Source organism: Vulpes lagopus, chromosome 8 (assembly GCF_018345385.1).
Source record: "Vulpes lagopus strain Blue_001 chromosome 8, ASM1834538v1, whole genome shotgun sequence".
Taxonomy (NCBI): Eukaryota; Metazoa; Chordata; class Mammalia; order Carnivora; family Canidae; genus Vulpes; species Vulpes lagopus.
Genome location: NC_054831.1, coordinates 24,990,634 through 25,007,409, shown reverse-complemented (window position 1 = coordinate 25,007,409; position 16,776 = coordinate 24,990,634). Strand labels below are relative to the sequence as shown.

Here is a 16,776-nt window from a genome sequence, read left to right as displayed (position 1 = left end):
CAGAGACAGCCTAGCAGGGCGTCTTGGTTCAGAGAGGCAAGGAGGCCCACCCTCCCTGCAGTCTGGCTGGAGGCCCTGCTCCAGCAGCCTGGCATGAGTGACACAGTCCTAGGACTAGCTGTTGGCTCCACAAGACCCCCCACTGGCTGTCCAGGGCAGTGGCCAAGAAGTTGGGGAAGGCCCATGCACACTGGCCAAGCTAAGGACCTCTGCCTCCATTTCAAATCCCGAAATGCTTTGGCATTATGAGTTCCATGGACACAGATAAGCCAGGTGATAAAGGGGATGCTAATGCCACCCTGCCAATCCCACGGGACTGGGCTTAAGTGTGAAGAGCAACACAGGTGTCAGGTGCAAGTAATCATCTGCAAAGTGTGTGGGAAGCATGATTTGGTGACTAGCTCTGCTCCAGGCCCTGTTGGTGAGCAAAGAAGAATCATATAGGGCCTGGGCACTCAAGGACCCCAGTAACTTAGTGAGAGAGATAAGTGTCATACGGGAAATAACTAACTGCTTAGCTCTGCAGTTCTAGGGGATAAAGTGAAACTAACACTTATGGAACCTCACATCCTATACAGAGTGTCTTATATATGTGTTATTCATGTAATTCTCAGAGCAGGTATTATTATTATGCCCATTTCACAGATAAGGAAATGGAAGCTCAGACAACTTGAGCAACTTGCCCAGAGCAGCACCACCGGTGAGTGGTAAATGAAGGACTTCAAATCCACAAGCCAGGGCTTTGTTCATTCAGCTCACTGCCTCCCCACAGGCCTGGAGGGCAGCCTGGGTGAGGAAGTCAGGAAAGGTCCCCTAGGATTGTCCCAGCTGTAGAAAATCAAAACCTGGCTCTGGGGAGATATCGTCCATTGACTTCATTCATTCATTCATTCATTCATTCATACATTCATTCAACAAATGGCTTTTGAGCATGAGAGTTATGCACAAGGCACAGTAGTCATTCCTCTTTGGTGTTTTACCACCTGGCAGGGAGACAGATGAGTCAACAAATGCCTTGTGTAGGTGCTGGGGTAGGAAGCACCCATGGTGGTGAGTGTCACCCAACCTGCAAGGTTTGGAGGCAAGGAGGATGGGATGGGAAGGAGTGGTTTTAGGGGAGGGAAGAAGGATGCAGTATGACTACTGTGGAGGGGAAGAGGCTCAGTGGAGGGGAGTTGAGGCTGGAGAGAGCAGGGGAGCCAGGAGGGTTGGTTGGGCATTTGAAAGGTTTGAATAAAGAGGAGACCTGTCCATCAGCCTCTTGAGTGTAGGAGCCAGTGCACACATGGGAGGGGGGAGCAGGGAGGAACCCATGATGTGGGGTGTGGGGTGACTGTGGGCATGCCAGTCTTGGCTGTCCTTCCCAGCTCAGCAATAGCACCCATCTCTTCTGCTCCCACTCAAGGATACAGGAATCCTTTCTGAGGTGTACAGCTTCCAGGCCCACCTCATGTCCAGGATGCAGCCTTATTGGCTAGGAGAAGGTGATCAGCATCCCCTCTCCATTAAGGGGTCACATCGCTGCCCAGAGCCACTCATCTCATTAGGGGCTGATCTAGAACTGTGTCTGAGTCCTTTGGTGCAACAAAATACCCCAGCCTGGGTAGCTTCTCAGCTACAGCCATCTGATACAGTCTGCAGGCTGCAAGTCTCTGGTCAGGGGACCAGCATAGTCAGGGCCCTCTTCTGGGTCACAGACTTCTCGCTGAGTCCTCACATAGTGGGAAGAGGTGAGGTTGCTCTCTGGAGTTTCTTTAATTTTTTTTTTAATTTTTATTTATTTATGATAGTCACAGATTGAGAGAGAAAGGGAGAGACACAGGCAGAGGGAGAAGCAGGCTCCATGCACCGGGAGCCCGACGTGGGATTTGATCCCGGGTCTCCAGGATCACGCCCTGGGCCAAAGGCAGGCGCTAAACCGCTGCGCCACCCAGGGATCCCTCTCTGGAGTTTCTTATGAGAGCATTCATCATCCCATTCACAAGGGCTCACCCCTCATGACTTAAGCACATCCCAGAGGCCCCACCTCCAGATTCCATCACACTGGGCATTAGGGTTTCAACATATGAATTTAGGGGTCACACAAAGCAAACTGGAACCCAGAGCCTCTGGGGACAGATCTGGGGGCTATTCAGAGTGCATCACTCTATGTGCCAGCCTCATGGGTAAAGATTCAGTTTGGCCTTGGACCTTCCAAGTTGGAAAATCAAAGACCTTATCATAGCAATAGAACTTGAGGGATGCCTGGGAGGCTCAGAAGCTGAGTGTCTGCCTTTGGCTCAGGGCATGGTCCTGGGGTTCAGGGATTGAGTCTCTTATCAGGTTCCCGGCAGGGAGTCTGCTGCTCCCTCAGCCTATGTCTCTGCCTCTCTCTACGTGTCAAATAAGTAAGTAAGTAAATAAATAAATAAATAAATAAATAAATAAATAAATAAATCTATAGAAAGAAAGAAGAAAGAAAGAAGAAAGAAAGAAAGAAAGAAAGAAAGAAAGAAAGAAAGAAAGAAGAAAGAAAGAAAGAAAGAGAGCTTGACTCTTGCCACAGAGGACAGACGGTCCGGACAGGATCTGAAGCACATCTTCCCTGGCTCTGGGCTCTGCTCAAACTTTCCCTCCCAGCAGATAGGGGCTCCAAGGAGAGCACAAGAGCCCCCCGGAAGAGCCCAGACATACTAGTCATGTTCTGCCCAGGGGATGAGAGCCAAGGTGTCCTTCTGCCCACCCACAGCCTGGGGCAGGGACAGCCTGACACCTGCAGAGAGGCAGCTGTGACTGCAGCCTCTACTTTGCCGGGCAGAGTGGTCTGTCGCCGCCCAAGTAGAGACCTTTGAGAAACCTTCACTTGAGTCAACAGCTTTGCTTGAAAATCAGTCCATGAACAGTTTGCTTTCTAGAGGTGTTTGGAAAAAAAATTTTAATTTTTTTTCCCCGGACCCTAAAGTTGCCTCTAGCAGCACATTTCAATGACACCACTTGCTTTCTTTCCTAACAGTATTATTCTGGCTCCTTCTCAGAGGCCAAACCGAAGATCAAATAATGAATAATATTTTCTCCAGGCTTCTAAGTGTGTTCCTACACAGCACTGATTAAAACAATAAGCTGGACCTTTTGGTGAAGTTATATAAACCATCAGACAGTTTACACAAACCATTTCCAAGTTTCAAGCATTCAGTCTCATAGAGAATACGGAGCATTCCGTCCTTTCATACACGGCTGAGAAAATGGCCTGGATTTTATACTCAGTCTCTCTTCAACATCAGTCAGAGCATAATTGTGACTGTTGGGCTAGGATGCCTTAGATCTGAGCCTCAGAAATGGGGGTTAAATGAAATGCCCTTGATCACCTCAGGATTCCTTCTGTCTTCCTGCATCTGTGCTAATCCCAACAAGCCTCAATCCAGATCATTCGCAGCTCCTCTGGTTTGCCCTGGGTGCACGGGTTTCTCTGGGGTGAGCTTTAGAGATAGATTTGCAAACCTCTGGCCCCAAATGTGCTTGCAGGTGTGCACAGGGCCGTGTCTCAAGCCATTGTCCCCATCTTGTTGTTTCTCCAAATTAAGAGAACAAATTTTCAGGGGGAAAGGTGCAAGATCGCAGAAAGTGAAGGACTAGGGAATGGAAATGAAGCAGCTCAGGAACAGGGCTGCAGGGAGGCCGGGTGCTGGAGAGAAGAGGGTGTGTCCACAGGCCATATACTAGTACTCATTTGAGGAAGCACCAGCTGCTGGGGCAAAGTTGTGTTCAGAGGAATGGCTTCTTGTGCTCCTGACCATCTGCTAGTTACGTGATTTTTGTATTTTTTTCAAACTCCTTAAATCTTCAGGGCATTTTAGACCTGCAGAAAGCAGACCCAAGAAAGTGTCCTAGCACATTCCATTGGCAACTAGGAATAAAGGTATTAGCCAGAACCTTGCATTTTTAAGTATTAAAAGAAACACTGACATGCTGTCTTCCCTGGAATGCCAAGACGTCATTCAGTGTTTTAGAATGAGCAAGTGAGCACAGAGCAAGTGGACAACGGGCACTGAGGAAGGAAGCAAATCATCCAGATTGCCCCCAAAATGCCGCTTCTCTAAAATGCTGCAGGGGCCGTTGCTTAAGAACAAAACACTCTCTTCCCCAACCACCCCAGTTTGCCCCAAATCAGGGAGGCTTTTAGGATATGGGACTTGGGGAGCTAAAACCAGGAGGGTTCTGGGCAAACCTTGGGTGATCGTGGTGATCACCCCAATTTTTAGCTTTTGTGGTTTCTTTAATTGTGGTAATATATATGTGTGTATATATAATGTAAATATAAATATATATAAAACGTAAAATTACCATGTAACCATTTTTAAGCATACAAGTCATTAGGTACATTCCCAGTCTTGTGCGATCATCACCACCGTCCATCTCCAGAAGTGCGTTCTTCTTCCCCAACTGAAACTTTGTCCCCAGAAGACACTAACTCCCCATTCTCCTCTTCCCCCCCAGCTGCTGGCAACCCCCATTCTCTGTTCTGCCTCTCTGAGTTTGACTATTTAGATTCGTCATATAAGTGGCAAGTCTCTCACTTACAGATCATGCTGTAGCATACGCCAGGATGGCTGAATAACATGCCACTGGATGGACAGGCCGCATTTTGTTGATCTGTACATCCATCAGTGGACAGGTGGGTGGCTTCCATTTCCTGCCTCTTACGAATAATGCTGCTACGGACACAAGTGTACGAGTATCTCTGTTCAAGCCCCTGCTTACAATTCCTGCAGGGAGATATGCCCAAGATGAATTGCTGGGTCATGTAGTAATTCTCCGTTTAATTTTTTTGAGGGACTGCCATATTGTTCTCCACATCAGTTTAAGGCAATGTTTGCTTTTATTCCACCCCACTCAGGGATCCCTGGGTGGTGCAGCGGTTTAGCGCCTGCCTTTGGCCCAGGGCGCGATCCTGGAGACCTGGGATCGAATCCCACATTGGGCTCCCAGGGCATGGAGCCTGCTTCTCCCTCTGCCTGTGTCTCTGCCTCTCTCTCTCTCTCTCTCTGTGATGACTCTCTGTGATGACTATCAGAAATAAATAAAAATTTAAAAAAAAATTTATTCCACCCCACTCAGAGGCAGAAGTCAGCCCGTCTTCTAACTCCCCCTGAGAGCAGATCGCTCTCACATGAGGTACTTGTGTGAATTTCCTCGCCTGGCCATCCTACCTGCGTTGGCTACAGCTGCGCATGGCCATTGCTGCAAAGTCACCCATCTGCCACCTCTTTCGTGAGCTTCCTCATCTGATAGGAACACGCCCTGTCACCACAATGTGCTGATGGCCACAACACGCTGCCATTTCTTCCCCTTTCACCGAGCACTCTGCCCTAATTACAGGATTACTGGAATTGTAGGCGCGCCTCTGAGAATCCAGCAAGCGCCTTTATTCTGCAGGAACAACAGGCCACCCTGGGAAGGGGATTAGAAATCGGCACGTCCTACAGTTGAGCCTTTGCCAGGGAGAACATTAACCCATACTCTGATGGTTGAGTCAGCGGGCCCAGGGTGACCTAGGGCCAGCATCTCAGTTTCTTTAATAAAGTCTCATAAGTGGGAGGTTCTGGCCACTTTCCACGTTCTGCACCTTGGCTTGGAGAGAAAGAGCTTAACCGGTGAACCTCTTACCTTTGTCTGACTGGCAGCGTTCAGCTCACTTGGCATGCCACTTATTATCTACCGTGCTTCTCGTAGTCTTGGAAAAGACAGTGTCCCTTCTCTCTAGATGAAGAGACAGAAGTTCAGAGAGTGTTAGTGACTCACCCAAAGCCACACAGCTCATGAGGAGGGGCTTCCACTGGAACCCAGATCCAAACCCCAGAACAGTGGATTTCCCACTTCAATGGGCTCTGGGATCCAGCCCAGCTCCAGGTAAGCAGAAGCCATGGAAGGGCCACCAGCTCTGGGCTCTGAGGGGCCTGGGGTGATCCAAGGGCACCATGCCCTGGCTGGCCGATCCTGGACAGTCCCTTAACTTCTCTGAGTTGGTTTCCTCCTCTGTAAAACAGACTGAAATACCTCTCATCTAGAGCTGTGAGCAGATGCAGTGAAGTAATAACGTTAGTTGACACTTCGCCTGACAGTATGTGGCAGGAGATGGGGCGTGAGATCATAGATGCCTGAGTACCTTGTTGGCAGAGCAGAAAAAAAAAGCGAGGGGGGCCTGACTCACTGTAATAGGATCAGCAAAGACATATGTTCACTAAACATATCTGGAAAAGGTTTAATTTCTAAAAAGCCTCATAGCTATATGAACCTTGTGAAATAAACCAGTCACAAAAGGACCAATTCTGTATGATTCCACTTATATAAGGTACATCAAGCAGTCAAATTCACAGAGATGGTGAAATGGTGGTTGAGAGGGGAAGGGGGGTGGGAGTTGTTTAATGGGGACAGAATTTCAGTTTTAAAAGATGAAGAGGTCTGGAGGTGGATGGTGGGGATGGTTGCATACCAGTGAGGATGTGCTTAACACCACTGAACTGTATGCTTAAAAGCAATTAATATTGTAAAAATGTTGGGTTATGTGTATTTTTGCCACAATGAAAAAAAACAAAAGAAAAATTTTAGGCGGTGTGTTGGGAGTGGGGTGGGGAATCTGCACATTTTGCTTAGGTTTTTAAATTTTATTTTTATTTTTTAGCAATGGGAGCTCATTTCTGTATAGATTTGGTCTGATTACCGGAGTTAGCTCTTTTCTTTCTTTCTTTCTTTCTTTCTTTCTTTCTTTCTTTCTTTCTTTCTTCTTTCTTTCTTTCTTTCTTTCTTTTTTTTAAGATCTCTTATTTATTTATTCACAAGAGACACAGAGAAAGACAGAGAGGTAGAGACACAGGAGAGGGAGAAGCAGGCTCCACGCAGGGAGACTGACGCAGGACTCAATCCCGGGACTCCAGGATCATGCCCTGGGCGGAAGGCAGGCGCCAAACCGCTGAGCCACCCAGGCCTCCCCTGAAGTTACCTCTTAAGGCAGGGCAGAAATACCTCAAATTAATGTACAAGTCACCCTTGGGAAATCCTTTAGTGAGAATAGGACCAACACAGCCGGTTTTCCCTGTGGCATTGGAAGTGTTTCTCTGAGCATCAGATGCAGTGGCTGATTTACGTTCAGGGGTTGTAACAAAATATATACTCTGAGTGACTCGTAGGGCAGATACTAACACTGAGGCGCCCTCAGAACCAGGGTCTGCAGGGAAAACAGCCCCTTCCCCATCCCCCGTCATGGTCCTTTGGGAGTACAAACAAGTCAAATGGCCAGAATCCTCAGCCCTGTTGAAAGTATGGTCTTATTTCTCTTGATTCTCTTATGCAGAGTCAAATGAGTCCAAGCTGAATGAGTCTGTGAAGTGGCTTCATCAAGGTGGCCTTGGGCCAGTCAAAGAAAACTGGACATATGCCTCTCACCCCTCTTTCCCGCTAACTCTGATGGGATTTCAACCCTAAATTGTTCTCTGACCTTTGACTTGATCTATTGGCCATAGGAAAATAGACCTTTTCTTCTATCAGGCACCCCTATGGGCCACATCTCACAGATACTCCTAGACACCTGCTCAAACCTGAAATTCTCCGACCTTAAGGATCTTTTCAGACCTCAGATCCAATCTCAGGGCCAAAGCTTAAATCAAAACCATGAAGTTCCCATCTTTTCAAAGAGCTCTATCTTCAAATGATAAAATACTCCCAGAGAAGTGGTTCAATCAAGACTCCTCGAAGACCATATTAAATAAAGCAATGGGCATGAGCTGGCACTGTCTTTCAGACAAATTTGACCACTATCTCCTTCAGAAGGGTTTTAGACAACGCCTAGCCCACTTCCATGCATGACCAATGAACACCTAGCCCACTTCCAAGCTCCATGACAAATGAATGAATGGCCAACTGCCCTGTGATGAGCGAGCCATCATTAATTTGGTGCTGTTCTAAATCAGTAGAGTTTTTTTTAAAAGATTTACTTATTCATTTGAGGGAGAGGGCAGAAGGAGAGGGAGAGAATCTCAAGCAGACTCCCCATTGAGCGTGGATCCCAGGACCCTGAGACCATGACCTGAGCCAAAATCAAGAGTCTGACACCTAACCACCTGGGCACCGCCCAGGTGCCCCAATAGAATTTCTGATTGGCAATAAAATTTGGGTTTTTATGCCCAAGGATTAAGAAACTAACAAACAGGAGCTATGAACTTTAATACCAATTTTGCCATTAAATATTTTGCTGATCCCCATGCAAGACTTTTTTTTAAAGCTTTTTATTTATTTATCCATGAGAGATACACAGAGAGAGGCAGAGACATAAGCAGAGAGGGAGAAGCAGGCTCCCTGAGGGAGCCTTATGTGGGACTCAATCCCAGGACCCCAGGATCACTCCCTGAGCCAAAGGCAGATGCTCAGCCACTGAGCCACCCAAGCATCCCTCCCATGCAAGATTTTTTATCTTGATTTTTCTTATCTGCGAAATGAAAAGAAAGGGGATCTGTAGAAATACATTTAAACATGAAAGAGAAAAAAAAGAACAATAAAATGCTTATTGGTGAAGTTGCTTATTTTTCTACGAGGCAATGCACTGGATTCCAAACCTTAACAGGGTAAAAGTGAGACCATTTGTATTCACTTGCATAACAGTGGGAGGTGTCCCCCTGGGATCTCATGGTTGGTTTCTCCACATCAGTTTGGTTCCAAGCACCATGTGAAGGATGTGGCTGAGCTTGAAGACACAAAACTGCAACAACAATAGCCACTTGCAATGACAGGCAGAGTAAACAGTGAGAAGGAATCAGATTTGTATCAAGTAGGAGCAGCTGAGGACCTGTCCTATTGACAAGGGTTATTAATGGAAAGTGCTGGGATGCCTGGGTGGTTCAGTGGTTGAACGTCTGTCCCTGGCTCAGGTCATGATCCTGGGGTCCTGGGATCGAGTCCTGCATCAGGCTCCCCGCAGGGAGGCTGCTCCTTCCTCTGCCTATGTCTCTGCCTCTCTCTGTGTCTATCATGAATAAATAAATAAATAAAATATTTTAAAAAAATTAATTGAAAGTGCTGGGAGCCTGAGGAGATCCTGTGAGCTCCAATTCCCATCTCTGCTATGGCACCACTGTGAAACTGAGAACTGTTTGACATTCTTCCAGACTTGTAATCTATTCAGCCAACCTGCTCTGCTGATCCCTCGGGGCTGGCTGTATAGTACTAATAAAGTTAGCATGAGGATGAATTTTGGAAACTGTAAAGATGTTAGACCAGGTGTGGGGGTATTATCACTCCCCTTCCTCAATAGAAAAGGCATCGAAAAGATCATGAGCCTTTTGTTAGTTCACTGAGTGCAGGACTAGCTCCATGCCCCACCCTCCTCAACAGTAGCAAAGGAACCAGGACTTCCTTGTCGGTGGCTTGGGCACTGGAGACTGATTGTCTGGATTTCTCATCTCAACTCTGCCATTTATGCCCTTTGTGGCTTGACATAGTGACCGACTTCGTCAGCTTCTGTCTCTTCATCTCTAACTGGTGGATGGTGATGGTGATTTTACTTAGAGTTGCAGCATGTTGATATACCCGTTATAGACTGAATTTTTGTGTCACCCCTCCAAATTCACATGTTGAAGCCCTTACCCCCAGAGTGATGGTATTTAGAGGTGTGCCTTTAGGAGGTAATTAGAGTTTGAGTCATAAGAGTGGGGCCCCCATCATGAGATTGATGCCCTTATGAAAGGAAAGAAAGCTGAGCTTTCTGTCTCCATCATGTGAGGATAAACCAAGAAGGTGGCCATTTCAAGCCAGGAAGAAGGTCCTCCCTAAGGATGGCATCAGCCCACCCCTTGATCTTGGACTTCCTGACCACGAGAACTATGAAAAATCTTAGTTTGTCTATTGGTTAATCTTCCCAGTCTGTGGTATTTTGTATGGCAGCCTGAGCAGATTAATAGATTCCTGAAGAGCTTAGAACAGTGCCCGGTTCATAGTAAAACACTCAGTAAATATTGGCATATATTTACATATTTGTTTGTTTTTTTTTGAAACTTTATTATGAAATATTGCAGACAGGGGCACCTGGGTGGCTCAGTGGGTTGAGCATCCAACTCTTGGTTTCAGTTCAGGTCATGATCTCAGGATCATGGGATGGAGCCTGGTGTCGGGCTCAGTGGGAAGTCTGTTTAAGGATTCTCTCTCTCTCTCTCTCTTCCTCTGCCCCTTCCCCTGCTTTCTCTCTCTCTCTCTCTCAAATAAATAAAATCTTTTTTAGAACATCGCAGGCCTTCTAGAATGTTTAAAGGTTTAAAGAATAACAGCATAACCACTACCCAGCATGAGGTATGAAATATTACCAATACAGCTGAAGCCCTCATATACCTTCCCCAACCACCTTCTTTCCTTCCCACCCAGAGGTAATCATGCTCCTGAATTTGGTACTTATCACTCCCGTGCATTCCTTTATACTCTTACTCCATCCCCATCTGTACATATCTGTAAACAATGAGACTGAAATTTTAAGTAAGCCAGGACTGACATATGTCTCTTCCAGACAGACTTAGACATAGTATCTAGCCTAGCACAAAATATTGTTGGACGGGCGCCTGGGTGGTTCAGTTGGTAAGTGTCTGCCTTGGGCTCAGGTCATGATCTCAGGGTCCTGGGACTGAGCACCCATCAGGCTCTCTGCTCAGCAGGGAGCTTGCTTCTCCCTCTCCCTCTGCCTGCTGCTCCCCCTGCTTGTGTGCTCTCTCTCTCTCTCTCAAATAAATAAAATCTTTTTAAAAACAACAAAGTATTGTTTAGGAAACCCATCTGTCCCCATGTGTCATCTTTCTCTGTGTGTGCTTTCACCTTCCTGAACAGGGACTGTCCAATATCTCCAGGTGGACCAATCGACGATGCGAGCCATCGAGCCATTAATCAGGTCTCCAATCAGCAGGTGTGTGTTTGTCAGAGGCGACGGAGCGGCAACCCCAGCCCCGTTCTTGGCTGACACCTCCTCTCCTCCCTTCCAGATGGAGATGCGGCTGCAGGACCAGCAGCTGGCCAGACAGCTCATGCGGCTGCGCAGTGACATCAACAAGCTGAAGATCGAGCAGACCTGTGACCTGCACCGGAGGATGCTCAACGATGCCACCTACGAGCTGGAGGAACGGGACGAGCTGTCTGATCTCTTCTGCGACTCCCCGCTGGCCTCCTCCTTCAGTCTCTCCACCCCGCTCAAGCTCATCGGAGTCACCAAGATGAACATCAACTCCCGGAGGTTCTCTCTGTGCTGAGAAGCCCTGGAAGGGGGCGCGGGGGTGGGGTACAGAGCAGAGTGTTTGGGAGGCGGGGAGGGGACGTGGCAAGGGAGTTGAGGCTGAGTTACCCTGAGTGGGTCTCCCCAGAGGCAGGACTTCCCTGTGACTGGTGAACCTGGACCCTCAGACCCACAGCAGGTGCTCTCCCCGGGGGCTCCGGCTGTGGAGCCCAACAACCCCCTGACTGCCTGTGACCCAAAGTGTCCTGCAGAAGGGCCGCTCCATCCAGATGTTCAATGAGACCTGGCTCCCAGCATGACACATCTCCATCCTCCCCTCACTCACCCATATTCCTGTTTCCTGGAATCGCTGGTGCTATGATCTGGGATCCCAAAGGGGGACCCCCAGAGCTGTAATTCTTGCAGAAAGCTTCCCCAAGGACACTGCACATCCAGGGAGGAGGTGATTAGGTGTGTCAGATGAACCCATCTCCTGTTGCTGTCCTCTAAGTACAGGCTCAAGTTCACCGTAAACAGGTGACTTAGCAGCCCTAACAGGGACTCACCTGGAAAGGAAAACCAGAAGGAATGACAAAGTGGGGGCTTGGGGACGCAGCCCCACAGCCCTGGCCAGCGCCTCTGGGGAGCGGCTGGTCTGGGCAACTGTCAGTCTTAGACCTTGGCACCACCAGCACCGTGTAAATTGTTTCCAGCGCGTGCCAGGACGCACCAGGGAATGTGGGTGGAGCAAGCACAGATGCCCTCTATTGCCGCCCTGGCCGCACACACCAATCCCAGTCTCCAAAGAGCCCCCTGGGGAGTGCCTGAGAGAACCAGGCAAGTGTGTCGGTGGATTTCCCACCACCGAATTCTCCTGATGGCGTCACTTTTGTCCCCTTCTTGCCCTCCCCAGAGAGACTCCACGGAGCTCAGGAGCTCACCCTGAGCCTCCTCTGACATTCTGTGCCTGATTTAAACGACTAATTTTAATTGAATCAGACTGTTACTAATCTGTTGCTAACTTGTTAACAACTGTTTGATTTTTGTCCAAATGGTGATGCCAATTGGGTAGCTCAAGTACAGTAGTTAAGGATTTGACTGTAAAGGGTTGTCCCTGACATCGGGCATGAAGATCAGCAAGGTGAGGGCTGACACCTCAACAGGGAGGAAAGTTAACCTGATAGAATGCTGCGTGGAGCATGTTCTCCCGCCAGCTGGGGGTGAGGTGGCTTTGGACGTCACCTAGCCGAGGCTTCTTGTTCATAATGGAGTGAAGTGAAGCCAGGGAAGGAGATGACTTTCCTCAGGTTTCATAGCTCCTTAGTGGCTGTAGAATATCAACATGTTAAATCATTATTAAAAATGCCTAGACCAATCATATATCAATGAACCTGAACCCCAAAGATGGTCCTAATCCTTTGCCAAACCCACAAACTGCCAAGCCCTCTACTCTCCACCTCGTGCAGCCCCTACATGTACCTCTCACTTTGCAAGTCAGAATAGTTGGGTCAAAGTCAGAGCAATGCCTGGAAAGTAGACCCGCAGTCCATGCATTTACCAATCACATTTCCATAGTCGAAGTAAGGTGTCCTGATGTTCTTTCATGTTTCATCTTCCTGTTTAGTCTCACTGGGGCCTATGCACACTTTTACACACACACACACACACACACACCCTGACTCACATTGGTTGTTTTTCTTTTGTGGGCTGGCAGTGGGAGGATGTGAATGAATGGTCCCTCGTTAGAAAAGAACTTGGTCTCTTTCTTGTGATTTCAAAGAGCCAGAGGGTTTATGCTTCCTTCAAAGAAGGTACAGCACCACAGCTAAAATTCATTCTCAACCTGACTCTGAGCAATGACTGCAGCCTGAGGCCCAGAGGACTGGTCCACAGAAAAGACCTCAGTGCAATGCCAGGACCCTTAGACCTGCTCCCCCTCAGGCAGGGAAGGAGGGGACTTTCTCTACCCAGCGCCCTCTCTCCTCAGGGATTACATCCAAGCACTGCCAAGTCCTGCAGAGGCGTTCCTGCCAGGCTTCTCTGAGATGCCTCCTTGAGAGGGCAGGGCGGCAGGCTGGTCTGCACACACCACTCACTCTCGAGAGGCACACAGGTACACGTATGAAAACCCACACCAAAAAGCCCGTTGCATATTCTGAAAGTAATGCCAAACTGGTGTTTTGGTTTTTTTTTTTTCTTTCTAGAAATCAGTCATTATAGTAATTGAAAAAATTGGATTCTACTAAAGCTGAGTGATATAGTTGATTTTGTCAATCCAATGGAGTTGGCATCAGCTGGGCAATTTATTGTTCGGGTCATCTAATGGTCCCTTCCCATCTTTGTTCTCTGAGAGGAAGCCCAGATCAAGAAACACTTTTTCTGAATAGATTAGATGTCTCCTCTTTTTTGCTTAGCTCACCCCAAGAGAATTTAATCTGGGGGCGAGGATGGTGGAGAAAGGGGAGGGGACCAGAGATGACAGCAGAGGGGGACAGACCGGGTGCGTCCCCTGACTCATCATCCAGTGTCCGGGAGTTCCCTTAGTCCCACAGGAAACACAATTAACTCACCCGGTCTGTTCAGCTGTGTGAAGTCCCTGCCTGGTTGGGGGGATCAAGAGATGTCTGTGGATCACCTGCAACCTAACCTGTGCCATCGCAGCATCCTGGGGCCACCTTCTGGTGTCCTACCTATACACAGTACTATTTGCAGTCTGACTCATTATCTACCCACCTCTGTGTCATCCCCAAGGACCCTGAGTGTAAACCACGAGGTCTCCACTGACACTGCCATTACATAGCAGTGTGTGATGCCTTCACGGACTCAGCAGAGATCACAGAGGCCCGGGGAGCCTGGGGAGGCTAGAGAGGGCCTGATCCAGCCCCGGGCCTCCTCCCTGTAGCAATACCAAGTGCTATTACATAATCGATGGACAATTTATAATCTTATTTTTTATTATTATTTGTTTCTATATTGCTGTTAGAAAAAGTGAAATAAAAATATTTCAAAAGAAGATACTATATAAGGAGGAGAGATTTCTTTTCTTTTACCTTGTTCCTATTGTAGCACATACAGAAAGAGAGAGGAGGGGAGGGAGGGAGGTTGGAAGGAAGGAAAGAAGTGTGGGTGGAGGTGGATGGGTTTGGGACACGCTTTTGGATATACTTTGGAGGTAAAGCCAACAAGACATGCTGACAGCTTGGATGTGGTGTGTGAAGAAGACGGAGGAATTAAGAACCACCCTCTGGCCAGCAGCTGGACAGAGGGGGTGCCATTTACTGAGATGAAGAAGCTTTGAGGGGAGCATGATTGGGGCAGAGGGGCAACACCCAGTAGTTGTGTCTCAAGCATGGTACATTTAAATGCCTATTAGACATCCATGTGGGGAGTGTATAAGTGGTTGAATATAGGGATCTGGATTACAGGAAATGGCCAATGTTGGAGACATAAATTTGGGATTCTGGCATAGGATATTTGGATGACATTAAAAGTACCATGCCTGTATAAATTCCTGAAGGAAGAGAGAGAGGACATAAAAGAAGAAGGAGCTGGGATGCCTGGGTGGCTCAGTTGTTGAGCGTCTGCTTTTGGCTCAGGTCATGATCCTGGGGTTCTGGGATCGAGTCCCACATCGGGATCCCTAAGGGGAGCCCACTTCTTCCTCTACCTGTATCTCTGCCTCTCCTTCTGTGTCTCTCATGAATAAATAAATAAAATCTTAAAAAAAAAGCAAGAGTCAGGGGCTAAGTACAGCATCCTAAGACCCTGACATCTAGAGGTCTGGAGATGGAATGGAAGGCAATGCCCAGTCAATGCCCAGTCAATGAGGGGAGCAGAGTGACATTTTAGGGATGATACAGCTTCTCCACTCAGAGACACAGCCTGATGCTACCCTACCTGCCCGGTGGCCGCAGCTAAGTGTATTCGTCTGGGACTGGCGAAATAGGTCAAAAACAGTGGCTTCTAGAGCCACCTACAGATTTCATCTATCTCATTTATTTCTAAGATAGATAAGATCTGCTGACAACATTCCCTTTGGCTTCTCAGCAGGAGGAGAAGCCCTCTCCTGACTATGGCAAAGGTGCGGAGTCTGTGATCTTGGCAGCTGGGCCAGGAAGGCTGCAATGGACCCACGGGGAGGAGGAAGGCAGTGTGGCTGACGGTGGCCCTGCCAGGATAGACAGGCCTGTCACAATCCCAGACCCTCTCTGCTGGAAACCACTCTGGAGCACTGCAAGTTTTCAGACCTGGCTATTTTTAAGTACCCTGCTCGCGGGCTCGAAGCCAACAGTGATGGAGACAGCAAGGCGGTCTCCGAAGGAAGTTGCTTTAGGAAAGGAAACCACAAACGTTTGAGGCCTTGGCAAGCAGTCATCCCCGCTCACCACGACGTGCTAGGTTCACTGTGGACATCTCCCTGACCAGCAGTCAGTGCACCGGTAGTGTGTGCAAACTCCCTGGGCCCAGCTTCATGGGCTCCTAGTGTGTCCCCTAAACCATCTCACCACACAGAGGGCCCCCCATCCCCCGCCACGGCTCCCCTACCTACTCACTTGTCCACACAAGGACAGCTGAAGTGCTAAGAAGGATGACTTGCCAGAGAACACCCAGGGTCCCAAGGCAAACCTGAGTTAGGGAGTGACAAGCCAGCCTCCCCATCTCCCTCTGGGGGATTCACCTCCCCAGTCTGTGGCCCAGGCATCACAGGGAAGGGTTGTACCCACTGCATGGGGAGCCTCACCTGGAAGGGGTGCCATGGGCCGGGGACTCTCCTCCCTGTCTGCCTGTACCAGTCAGGGTTTGGGGCAGGAAAGTGGAAGTGGCTGTGAGAATTCCAGGAGGCGAAGGACCTGATAAAGGGGTTTGGGCTACAGAACTATCAGAAGGGTCAGGGAAGTGGCTGCTGGGAGAGGTGGCTCACAGAGGTCATCTTGAAAGTGCGCTGGATTTCAGCACGCTGGGCAAGTGCCTCCCAGGGCCTCCTGCAGGACCCGAGTGGCTGCTTCTCAAGAGGCCTTCTGTCCCCACCTCTGCCTGCATCACCACTGGGAAGTGACAGCATCACGCATGGTTGCAGACTGAGCTGTCCCCTCAAAGTTCAAATGTTGAAGTCCTGGCACCCCAGACCTCAGAATAGGACTGTATTTAGAGATAGGGCTTTCAGGGTACTTGGGTGGCTCAGTGGTTGAGCATCCGCCTTTGGCTCAGGTTGTGATCCGTGATCCTGGGGTCCTGGGATCGAGTCCCACATGGGGCTCCCTGCAGGGAGCCTGCTTCTCCCTCTGCCTATGTCTCTGCCTCTTTCTCTCTGTGTCTCTCATGAATACATAGATGGAATCTTCAAAAATAAAAAAGTAGAGATAGGGCCTTCAAGAGGTAAGTAAGGTAAAATGAGGTCACTCGAATGGACCCAATCCAAAAGGACTGATGTCCTTATAGAAACATGACATTGGGACACAGACACACACAGAGGGAAGACCATGTAAGAACACAGGGAGAAGGCGGCTGTCTGCAAGCCAAGAAGAGAGGCCTCAGGAGAACCCAACCCTGTGGACACTTTG

General features: G+C 48.6%; 1 protein-coding gene across 2 annotated transcripts in view; it reads left to right on the top strand.

Annotated features, from left to right (window-relative positions):
* The window catches only part of FAM167A (family with sequence similarity 167 member A), a 44,681-nt gene extending 30,453 nt beyond the window's left edge, over nucleotides 1-14,228 (top strand). For both annotated transcript variants that reach the window (XM_041768255.1, XM_041768254.1), the window contains exon 4: nucleotides 10,989-14,228. In XM_041768255.1, the coding sequence (XP_041624189.1) occupies nucleotides 10,989-11,252 (264 nt within the window). In that variant the 3' untranslated portion in view covers nucleotides 11,253-14,228. The remainder of the gene's footprint in view (nucleotides 1-10,988) is intronic.
* The last annotated feature ends 2,548 nt before the right edge of the window (nucleotides 14,229-16,776 follow it).